This window comes from Athene cunicularia, assembly GCF_003259725.1.
Source record: "Athene cunicularia isolate RWA chromosome 12 unlocalized genomic scaffold, athCun1 chr12_part1, whole genome shotgun sequence".
Taxonomy (NCBI): domain Eukaryota; kingdom Metazoa; phylum Chordata; class Aves; order Strigiformes; family Strigidae; genus Athene; species Athene cunicularia.
The window spans coordinates 20097596-20109880 of NW_020799116.1; the positions used below are offsets into that span (position 1 = coordinate 20097596).

A 12285-nucleotide genomic window follows, 5' to 3' on the forward strand; every position below is an offset into this window, starting at 1 on the left:
CCCCCAAAGGAAGCAACACCCCCCCACCCCCTACTCTGCCTTGCCTCAAAATGGAAGGGTGTTAAAATGATGAAGCCAGGAAAAATGATGAAGCCAGGAAAGATGACAAGACTGTCTAAAACATCAAGCTGAAATATCTAGAATTCATGGAAAAGATTAAAATTGAGATCCAGTGAGTTGGTTGCATTATAGATATTTCATTGTCATTATAAGTATCCTATTTATAATATCTTTTTGCATATTTTTATGATATTAATATAAATCTTCCTTTTTATTGGATAGTAATAGAATAGGTAGTATGAGTCAATCCATCATGTCCATCTTGTGAGAGGTACTAACAAAAGATGATTTAAAAATAGCTCTGTTTTGTTTTCAGCAAGTTATTTCCTCATCATCTTCTCCACAGAGAGAAGAAAAACCTCTTTGTTCGTTTTTCAAATTGCCCAAACATGGCATAATTGAATCTCTTGTAGGAAGTTTCAGTGAAGGGGGTAAAATGTTTTCAATCTGCTCAGATACAATGAGGATGAAGCAATATAATGTTTCCTTTTTAATCTAGGGAGGATCTCATCGACAAAAAAATTGAAAGTGCCGTTTCTTGTTTGCAGTCTGTTATTGAGCTTGGACGAGTAATCAGAGACAGAAAAACCATTCCAGTAAAGGTTAGAACTCAACATCTCTTATCAATACCTTGGGAATGTGCAATAGCTTGGTAACTTTGAGATAAGCTTGGGAAAATTGGATAATTAAGTTTGGAATAGCTAACAGAGTTCAACAGTTACATACTTCAAATGATAAATTCAGAAATTATTATTTCTTTTCAGTTGGAAGGAAAAAAGTTTCTGTTTGTTATTTGTCGTTTGGTTTTTTTTTTCCTTCTCCCCAGTATCCTTTGAAGGAAGTAGTTGTTATCCATCAGGATCCAGAGGCTCTGGAAAATGTCAGATCTTTAGAGAAGTATGTACTTGAGGTAAGAACATCATCAACATGATGCTTAACTGGATTGTCTGTGTGAGTTACCTAAACAAACAAATCCCTAACCTTCCCCACTGACAATAACTCACTAGGTAAAATTAATTCAAGAGAATATCAAAAGGGGATATCAGTAGGTACTGTGTACAGAAATGAAAGTAAATGGGTGACGATCCTTAGTCAGGAGGAGAGAGTATTGAGAAATACTTAATAACTCAAACTGGCCACACAGGACTGAGACAATTGGAAATGTTCTTTTCCTTGATCAGTGAAAGGAGGAAACATTTTCTGAATAAAAATAAGACAGTAGTTGGCTACATGTTGTCAAAGAGATGGGTTGCAAAATTTGTGATCTCTTCAGTTAAAGGGCATTAAAAGCAGTTTGACAATAAGTAGAAGGGTTGATGGAGAGGAGGAGTTCATGTAAGGGAGAATAGGGGAACAGTCAAGATTTTTGCAGGATGTTGTTTAGGAAATAAAATGTCAAATAAGTAAGATGTTAGTCTATACAATTTCTTACACTCATCTGCTCCTGTAAGCCACTACAATACTGTTGTAATGTGTGTCCATTAGAGAAATGCAGCCTGTCCTACTTCTAAATCTTTATATAAAAGCCCCATGAACTCAGAAAAAAAGTAACCCTCCTTGGCTTTTTGAGCTTAACTTCTTGAAATTGGCTGCACTTTCTGTTCTTAGTAATATAAAAATTCATAGTTTTTTCAAGAAGTGAAATGAAAAAGTAGGTTTTATATATATAAACTTCATTTATTTATATGTTTATGCTCTGAATAAATCTTTTAAACTTCAGTACTGCATTTCAGAAGTGGTAGCGATGGCACAAAACCTATTACTTTTTGATTGCTTAAAAGACTAGAGTGGGATTTTTAATGTCTTTATGTTCAATTAAATTTCATTACAAATAAACTTGCATCTTCTTTCACATCTACGATGTACAAGAGAAATCATAGAACAGTGAGAAGGAAATGTTGCAGCTACAGTGATGAATTTTAATGAGCCATGGTCTTTTTATTCAAAAAGAAAAGGAAAAAAAAAAAAAGCTATGAATGCCAGTTCAACTTTGAACTTTTTTCTAGTTGCTGGCACCTTCAAAACATCTTGAAAACCAGTGGTTCTTACTACTTGAATCTGTCATGATCATTCATTTGATATCATGAGCTATGCTGTGTGTAGTTCCGCACTGTAAGCGGCCTAGGGGCTTTATACTTGCTTTGCTGAACAGGGAGTTAGAGGTAATATCATCTCCATTGTAAGACTGGAGGCCTTTCAGAACCACTTTGGAAGGCAGTGAGGGAAGAAGGAAGACAGGTTAAGGAAGAAGGAAGACAGGTTAAGCAATGCTGTGCTTTCTGAGCAGTCTTAATTTCCTCTTGCTGCAGTGTTGGGATAGATGATCACTTCTCACCCAGATGCTTCATTGTGTTCCTTGGGGAGATAAGCCATGACTTCATCTTTGTAACTGTATGTGTTTTGGGGAGGAAAGAATTGCATTTCAAATAGCAGCTCTTTGCTAAGAAAGCAGAATTCTAAAGGAACTGATTTGATGTTGATGCTGGGCAGAATGCATGCATTAGATGTGAATATAAATTGAGGATTACTTCATGACAACAATTTCTGTGTCTTAATCTGTCTGGATTTTCACTTGAATCCTTCCCTTATGCAATCTTGTTGTATTTTGTGTGTTGCTCTTAATTCAACGAGGCAGAATAGGTGCCAGCTTTTCTTTCGGATGAGAACTGAAGGAGAGGTCTTGCAAAACAGAACCACCTAGGTAGTTGTTCAGACCATCTTTCCCATTCCAGACCTCCTGATAAAAATGTTTCTGAGGAAGGGATACTAGCCTTTGATGCAAAGTCCTTGTAAGGAAAGTTAAGTACAGTTGAATACAAAAACTAGCAGTCCTCCAAATTATCAACTTTCTTAACTGCTTCAAGAGATATCTTTTAGAACTCATAATACAGTTTGAATGTGTATGAACTGCAAGCTTAATCTGCTCCTGTCTTGCCCTCTCAAATCTACTTGTTTGAAACAATCTCTGTTTAAATGAGCAGAAACTAGAAAAAAAAAAAATTGAAGAGCAATGTAGCTGTATATCTTGAACAGCTTATGAAAGACTTCCCTCCCTTCCCACCCATGATAACATTACATCTAGAAAGGTGAGCTGTAGAGTGTGCTTTTCATTATCTTCTGAAGTCTGGTCTCTTCCTGTATTTTAAGTGCTTGTAGCATATATACTAAACCCAGATTACTGTTATAACTTAATTCTTTGTCCTGTGTACTTCCCAGCTGCTGTCATGTTAGTGTACAGCTTCTGTGTCCAAGTACAGTAATCGGGTGGGAGATGTAGGGATTCTCTGCAGTTCAGAATGCTTCCTTTCCTTCAGCTCCATCCACAGCACTTGAAGCTTTGAATCTGACACTGCAGAAGAACTTACTGTTTGTCTTCTGTCTTCAGGAAATTCTTTCCATGTTATATCACCTTACAATCTCTACACTTAAGAGCTGATATAATACAGGACTGGTGGGTTCAGGAGTCTGTCTTTAGTTTGTGTTTCTGTATAATGGTCTCCATTATTGTAAATAAAATTATTTCTACTAATAATTGACCTTTGACTTTCCTGTCATCTTTCCTTTGTCAGAATCTCTCACTTTCCAGATCAGTCTCTACAAGTTCATGACAGTTCCAATGGCTGTACTAAGGCATGCTTCTAATATAAGAAGCACATGATTATGCTTCTTTCCATTTAATAGATTATTTTTTTTTCTTCTTTCCTAAGGGTGTGTAACATTTTTCATTCTCTAGAGTCAGTGAAATTGGTCTTCAGAGATTCTTTTTCTATTATAATAACCCCTGGCAGTACAGTGTCTAAGGATGTTTTTCCCTTGTCCAGAAATGTCATGGCCCTTTTTATATTCCTGTCCTTGGCAGGTTAAGGGTTCTTTCTTCCTTTCAATAAGGTATCTTCAGAGAGTTCTGTAACAGAAGATCTAGTCACATGCTTAAAATGTGTTGGAACTCTTTTAGTTCAAGTTGTCTTGACAAAGAGAACAAAAATCTGTATCTACCCAAGCAAGATCAACTTGCCTTGCTGGTCTTGGAGAGAACAACCATGTCAGTAAAGAATTCAAGAAATGATGAAAGCAGTGGAGGACCTCTTAAACTTCTGCTTATATATTATGCCAATACCGTAATACCGCCTTTCCTCAAGCCTAAATAAGTATCTGAGGAAGGTTTCTAAAACTTCTGCTTCTTAAGAGCTCTGGCTAAGGGAGTCATAGCTCAGTGCACAAGACTTTTAGTTCAGTGTTGTGTGCTTCTTGCTTTTAGTTACCGTGGAATTTAAATTCTTAAGAATTGTGCACTAAAGGAGTTTTGATTTAAAAATCTATTGATTTGCAAGTGGGATCATAAGAATTTTCTGTCATGTTAACCTATTACTTTTCTTAAACTAGGCAGTTATGATGCTTCACTTCAGAATTATTATTAATCATTTCAATACCTGGATCTTTTCAATAGCAGAATTTTGTGACATTTAGGTTACTGTTTATCACATTTTCTTGATCTGAAAATTGGGTTTGTGGATTTTACAGAATCCAATTTTAAGGGAGATAAGGTTTCCTTACTCAGCTTACTTCCAAAAAGATAGCTGACAAAATTTGCTCTCAACTTCTAGTAAAAGGTAACAATGCAACTGAACAATTTGATAAATTATTACATAATTGTATTGTACAGAATTTGTTTTATACTTATTTGCTACTGCAAAGTTATGGTATGTCTTATGGGGAAATGAGTTGCAACAAACCCAAATACCTTTATGGAAGCACTAATACAAAATACTGTCTATTGTCCTATTTTTTATTAGTTATCTTAAAATTCAACAAGCTGATGCTGAACCTTAGTATGTGTTGTATTGTATTGCACAGCAATCAGTGTAGTTGTTTACTAATATGGTTCAGAGCTAAAGAGGTCAATGAATATGGGCTATATGTGCAGCTTTGTTCATTAACCTCCTACATAGTAAAGGTTCTAAAGCTCTGAATGTCAGAAGTATGTTTCTAGTAATTTGCAGGTGCCAGAGGTAATCTGTAAGAAAAAATACAGCATTTATTTTCATGCAGTTGCTGACAAAGGAATTGGAAAAATTGGCGTGTCAATTCTTTGAAAATTTCATTCATCACTCTTTCAGAAGTAGGTGTAGTCTTTGATCTGCAATCTTACTCTCTTGTCAAACATAGCAAATTATTAAAATCTATTTAAATGTTAGAACTGTCCAGAGTATAGGGTTATCATGCAAAAAGGATAAACAAAAATAAATACAGAAGGCTTTTAACAACTGAACACAGTTGCATTTTATTCATTAGTATTTGAGGCCTTTTACAAGCCTAGTTCAGAACTACTTTTTCCTAACTACTTCCAGTGAAAGGTTTTATTGGAGTCAATTTTACTGCTTTCACAATTAGCATCTTGTTTGCATACAACCTTTGCATACCCTTCCACCCCCACCCCTATGTATGGCTATAATAAAACAGAGAAAAGTGACTTCATCAAATCCAAGGTCTAACAGTATTTCATAATGTTAATGATGTTACAGTGATGTAGTAGACTGAGTCTGTGAATGGGCTGAATTAACTGACCTATGAACTGTGGCAGTGTGTGGTCCTTCAGTATTTTGCTTCATACAATATTATGTAGTCAATATTTATTTTCCTTTTTAGGATATTTGCTTAGAGAGCCCAGCTCAGCCAAGCTGAACCACAGCACTGGCAATTCTCTTTCTTTGTTGTAGGAATTGGGAATAGTTGGGATGTCGGTCGATCTGATCATGTCTGGCACATGGCAACAACAAAAGGCCGTTGTACATAGGAATGTCTGACCATACAGACCTTCCTTCTTGGTGATGGGGAAGACTGGTTGCCTCAGTTTGTGTGTATGAGACTTGAAAGATGTGTTAAGGAGCTAATTTCGATTTATTGGGAATAAAAAATAAAGAACTGTTTAAAGTCAAAGCGCTATATTGAGGAAGATATAAACAGACCTAAGATACAGACTTTCTTTTTCTTTGAAGAGCCATTCTGTGTTTTTAATTGATACTGTATACAGAAGAATGGTTCCCTAATCTTATTAGTATAGAAAACTTATCCTGATGGAGTTGGCTTGTATGTAATTTATCTAATCAGGCCCAAAGTCATCATTCAATTTGTGCTATTTTTTGGATTATTATTTCTTTTTCCCCACAAGGTTGTCATTTACCACTTGTGGGCTCATTTCCAACAGCACCCCATTAAAACTGAATTTCTAAAGTACCTCATTTCCATTAGATTTCCTAAATTAGTTTCTGTTGTATTCTTGGCTCTTCATGTCAGTAGGACTTCCTAGGGAATTAGACTGTAGCTCAGAGATTGTATTTAAGCATTACTTCTCAATCTAAATATTTGGCTACTTGCTAGTCCTGTCATGCTGACACTATCATTTACTTCAGCTTCCTAAAGGACTTAGAGTAGCTTGCTTGCCAAATGCACTTGGTGATTCTGTATCATGTTGATGTGAACTCTTAATAACCTTCTAATGGAGATGTAATGCTTCAAATATTGGGCAGCCTGACAGGCAAAACCTGCCAAACTACAGTGAAACGTGCAGGCTTGTACCTGTAGAAGAGTTGCATGTTGGCAGTTACCAAGATCTGTCCCTGGTATGTTACACCAAAAATAGAGAGTGACCCTGTGTGAAACTGAAAATTTAGGTATCAAGTCCTACCTGGTCTGTGTTTCTTACTTGGCTTTACAAAGCAGAGAAAAAACAGTTTCTCTTGAAGACACAAAACACTGGGATACAGTGCTCTTGTTTACAGGAGGTATACCAAGACGTTATTTCTTGGTGTTATTAATATGTCTCATGCATTTGTTCATTGGACAGAATTAAATGTAGAGCAAAGAGGTTTGCTGTGGTACTTCAAATTTGGCATTGTATGATGGTCAGGGTATGTAATGATTTGTGGGTTTTTTTTTACTGGTGTTTTTTAATGTGCTTATGTGATGAGGACAATATTTGTCATTGAGAATGTAAGAAATGACTTAAAGGTTTAGACTCATGACTCATCTAGCACATGGTAGTCTCTGCAATGGTAAAATCCATTTAATGAAAGCACAAGCACCTGGCCACTTCTTGCAGTAAACTCCTGTCATAGTCACCATCTGCAGCTATTGTATTAAACATATTCAAGGGCACATGCCTGCCTGTTCCCTGTAACATCTTGTCACGTACCTACCGTTATGAGCTTAATTCCTTTTTGAACTTGGTTGTTCACTCCTGCTTACCTCTGCTGTGGTGTTAAGTTCCAAGGGTTAACTACTTGTATATCTCTTTTAAACCGATCTCCTACTATTTCCACAGCACGCTCCCTTACTTGAGGGGTTGTTCGGGGATTTGGTGAATAACAGTCTTACATTCCTTACCGACCTCTTTGATAATTTTTTTAATCTCAATCATATCCTCCTTCAGCTTCTCTCCAAAAGGTTCTAGCCTTAGTGTTTCCTCATGTTGTAGCAACGCTGTCAACCAGTTGTTCTCTAAAATATTCCACAGCACCACTATATTCCCCTTATATATATTAGATACAGACACAAAACCTGCTCTTATTACTTGTAAAACATGGGCACACCCAAGTTTCTGTAGTGGCAAAATAAAATCCTTGGTCTGGGGCCCCTCCTGCAGTTCATGCCGATTTTATAAGCCTTTTTGGCTTCTCTGGCACACTGACCTTGTGCTACAGAGCATAGGAGTTTCTCAGAGCAAGGTGGTTTTCCGTACTGTAAGGACCTAGAATAAACACAGAATGAGGCAGTAGCATTTGTACAACCTAAAACATAAAATTGTTGGTTATAGTTTTCTGGCTAAAGGCATACTGAAAGGACTATTTCAGCAAAATTTTTCTTCCTGAATTTTGCCAGGCCTTTTTCTAAGCTGTTGCCTACAACAGTAATATTTTATCTCTTCAGGCAGTTGTAATGGTAAAATAAAACTGGCTGTTGAATAGGGATCTGATTTGAGTTGAGCTGACTGGAGTCTATTAAGAACAGTGAAATGTCTCGCTGACTGAAGGGGAGAACTGGATCTTCTGCTGAAGGATCGTTTCAGTATTAGTTGGGTTTATTTGCTCTTGCAGTGTTGGCAAGTTACTTAGCTCATAGAGACAACCGTATTAAAAATTTGCAGCTTGAGACGTATGAGTTCCCTAGTACTGTGGCCTGGGGTTTTGTACCCTTTCCACAACTGTCAGAGATGATGGCTCTTTAGCTTATTTTTTTTTCTCTTGGTTTATTTATATAGGAACTTAATGTACGGCAAGTGACACTATCTACCAATAAAGATAAATATGGAGTCCGGCTGAGAGCAGAACCAGATCACATGGTGCTCGGGAAGCGTTTGAAAGGTGCATTTAAGCTTGTCATGGCTGCAATCAAAGAGCTGAAGAGCGAGCAGCTGGAGGAATTCCAGGAGACAGGTATGTAATGGTACAAACCACTAAATGATGGCAAAGTTGCCCCCCAAAAATCCGAAGTCCTTTGGCCCATCAGAAAAAACCTAAGCAATTGCATTTGATTTGTGTATGTTAAGCGAGTGTTTGCAGGAACAGATGCAAAAGTATCCTTCTGTGGACTTAGGGAAACTTAAGACCTACTTCCCAGTTATTATCCCTCTTAAATTTTATGTTAATGAGAATAAGAGAAGAGTTTTTATTATTTTGCTGACAGTAGCTTAGAAGTGGCCACGTGTACTAATCTTACACTGTTTTTCTGTTTAAGTGCTATTGTAAGAGCAGAATGAAGTAGACTGCTGTTCTGCAAAACTGAATCAGATTTGATTTCGGTATATGTACAGTAGTTTTTATTCTAAAAGCATTACTTCAATTCCAGATTTACAAGTGGGTGTAAATTTTCCAGCTAAATCTGTTTAGCTAACTGCTTAAGCGTAAATTTTGATTTAGTTGAGTATAAAGGTTGTTTTAAAGATGTATTCCATTGCATTCAAATAATACACAAACAGTTGCTGAAGTGTCTGCGTTTGAGGAAGTTCTGCCTGTGGTTGTAAGAAAAATCTCAGTGTGGGATAGTTCAGTGTTAATAGTGCTTAACTGCTGTTTAACTTTACTGCAAATATACTGCATCTCATGTATTTGAAATCAGATATTTTTTTAAAGCTTTTTGAATTTTTTTTTTTTTTTTTTACTCTGATTGTAAGAAATGCTTTTCATCTGCCAATTCTGCAGGCACCATTGTTGTAGAAGGACACGAACTGCATGGGGAAGACCTTCGTCTCATGTATACCTTTGATCAGGTTGCAGGAGGATCTGCCCAGTTCGAGGCGCATTCTGATGCTCAGGTATTTTATTATTTTATTGGTGGTTTTTTGGTGGTTCTTTTTAAGGGAAGAGTTCCTCTAGAAGTAATATGGAAATGATGAGGTGAAAGCTGGGGCGGTTTTCTTTGTTCAGATAGGCTCCTGGAATTTGTTGAACTAACTTCTGAATTTTGGAGATGTTAAAGTACCCTTCAACATGATATTTTGTAAGTGAGGAGCTCTCTAAAAGTGTATCTGAGCTTCTGAGTGAGTTAATACTAGTTTGTTTCGAGTTTGTCCCCTATTGAACTGTCTTCTGTGCATTACCTCAGGTTTTAGTTCTGCTAGATGTTACCCCAGACCAGTCCATGGTGGATGAAGGAGTTGCTCGGGAAGTGATTAATCGCATCCAGAAGCTTCGCAAAAAGGTTAGGAAGCAATGGTTTGGAACAAGACAGTTTACTTTTAAGCAATCTTTGGGCAATATGCAGCAGCATGTAACCTTTTTAATGAAACATGAAGCACTGTGTCATTTACTCCTCATATAAAGCTTTCTGATTGAACATAAATAATTAAAAATAATTATTTTCATTTTGAATTCCCATATTACTAAGTAGCTCAAGCTGAACAATGAACTTGCTATACATCATCCATAGTGAATTAGCTACTTTATTTGACTGGACTCCTCCTGTACTCTATCTTCAGCCACATAGCAGTGGTTCAGTCCCAGTTAAACATCTCTCAGGCCTGCCTGCCTCCTTGCCAAGAATTACCTTCTGTTCCATCTCGGTTCCGGTGATGATACGTCAGCTGGGCTGGTGAGAGCTGAGACACTGAGCCTAGGACTGCTGAGAGAGAGTTGTGTTTTAGCAAATTGTGGGAGGCATTTCTGGCACTGATTTTTTTTTTTTTTTTTTTTTTTAAATTGTTCTTGTCATACATACTAATGATGCTGTCTGACCTTTACGTAAACCACTTTGAACCAGTGTAACTTCCTTCTCTCTGCAATATTAACCCAGAAAGAGCTCCACTCACTATCTCCATTTTGTGCCAAGAAAACATGGTCACCATGGAGGAGATGACAAGTCGTCTTCTTTTATCTGGAGAAGACATTAAGTAGTACTTAACTTAGTACAAAGAATTTTAAAGGTTTCAGACCTGTAAATTTAAACAAAAACCCACAAAACAATTCCCTGTCCCCTTGCTCACATACACATTGCAAACGTGGAAGATGTTGTTCTGTGATATATATAGGGTTTTCCCACTCAACTAACTTGGTGGTAATACACTAGAATTTGTAACTTTTTCAGACTTATGCCTGAAGAAGTCCTGCAAGAGCTCTAGATGATGTGTACAGAAAATGTTCATGGGATGTGTTTGTGGGAAAAGTTATCTGTACAATTAAGACTGCATGAATTTTCAGTATAAGATTGAAAAATTACAAATTTATACTAAAATATTTGTGTATATATATGCACAATATATATATAAAAAAGCCTATGTAGATTAATTTCTGTATAAATAAAACCAGGAATGTGGCCTTGAAAAGAAAACTCATCCTAAGTTACTGGATGATTTGAATTTACTTTTGTAATAACATAAGGCTATATTTATTCTCACTTAAATGAATATCAAAATACTTAATCTTGCCACATAATTAACATGATGCTAATTTGCATTTATTCTGTCATTCTTTCATTCCCACTCCTGTTATAAAAGTGTACACGTAATAAAGAACACAGTTTCTGGATCCACAGTAACTATTACAGGCATTAGGGTAGTCGTTATTTTTAGCAGAGTTTAGAAATTAAGTTTTCTTGGTGCTGCTATTTTTTTTCCTTTAAACCATTTTCTTACTAAAGCACATTTTTCTTCTAATTCAGCTTTAATAAGCATACCATTAAAATTAATTGCTTTTTTCCTGAAGTGTATGTTAATATGTGAGATGTGACAGAACTAATGCGAAAACTTAAAAGTCTGGTTTACCACCTTCCAAATGTCTTGGAGGCTGTTGGGTGTGAAGAAAATGTCACTGATTGAGCAATTGCTCAGTAAAGATCCGAAGGTTTAATTGCAGGCTAAAAGGATATGTAAATGCTAGTAAAATTCTTGTGCATCAGGAAAAGTTTTAAAATAAATTTGATAGACTTTCAGCTCACTAAGGGATTGAGTTGATAAATGAGTTTGGAAGTGAGAGATTTTGAGTAAGGTACACCATTTGGTCATTCTCTTTTAAAGAAAAACTCACCACGTTTCAAGCCTTTTTCTTGCCCTTGTGTCAGAATTGTTTAACTCTTTGGTGGAAACTTTTAACAAATATCTGGTAAATATCTTTCAAAGATACTTTTTTCTTTAACTTAAGTATTCTTCTTTTAGTTTGTGTATGTGAAAGTCATCTTGCTGTCACCAATAGTGTATCTGGTGTATCCTACAGCGCAATCTGGTTCCTACGGATGAGATTACAGTGTACTACAGATCACATCCAGAAGGTAACTACCTGGATACTGTTATTAAGGAACATATGGATTTCATTTTTGCAACAATAAAGGCTGCCCTGAAGCCTTACCCGGTGCCTACCTCAAAAGAAGTTCTCATCCAGGAAACAACCCAAGTAAGAAGGAAAAAGCGTTGACTGCTTAGTTCATTTTGTCATCTGCTTTTAACTGAACCAAGTATTTCAATTACAGAAAAATTGTATGCCGCTATTTATTTGTGGGATATAGTAGTATTTTTGAAAATGAAGCCACTTTGGTACCAAAATAACTGTTTTGGGTAGTTGTTCATATAAGCTTAATACATAGTTAATTAATATAGTTATTTGAACTTAGATTAGTACATTGTTTAGACAGAAGAAAAAAAAAAAGTGCTCAGATTTCTTGAAGTTAATATGCTTTTGTATCAGAAATGTTCTCCTTCGAGGCTAAATTTTGCCTTTTAGCTTAAGACCAACTTCAGTT

General features: G+C 36.3%; 1 protein-coding gene across 1 annotated transcript in view; it reads left to right on the top strand.

Annotated features, from left to right (window-relative positions):
• The window catches only part of IARS (isoleucyl-tRNA synthetase), a 107992-nt gene that overhangs the window by 79704 nt on the left and 16003 nt on the right, over nucleotides 1-12285 (top strand). Inside the window, exons 25-30 of the mRNA XM_026857429.1 lie at nucleotides 560-662; nucleotides 887-970; nucleotides 8318-8492; nucleotides 9258-9370; nucleotides 9661-9756; nucleotides 11763-11939. Coding sequence (XP_026713230.1) covers nucleotides 560-662; nucleotides 887-970; nucleotides 8318-8492; nucleotides 9258-9370; nucleotides 9661-9756; nucleotides 11763-11939 — 748 coding nt within the window. The remainder of the gene's footprint in view (nucleotides 1-559; nucleotides 663-886; nucleotides 971-8317; nucleotides 8493-9257; nucleotides 9371-9660; nucleotides 9757-11762; nucleotides 11940-12285) is intronic.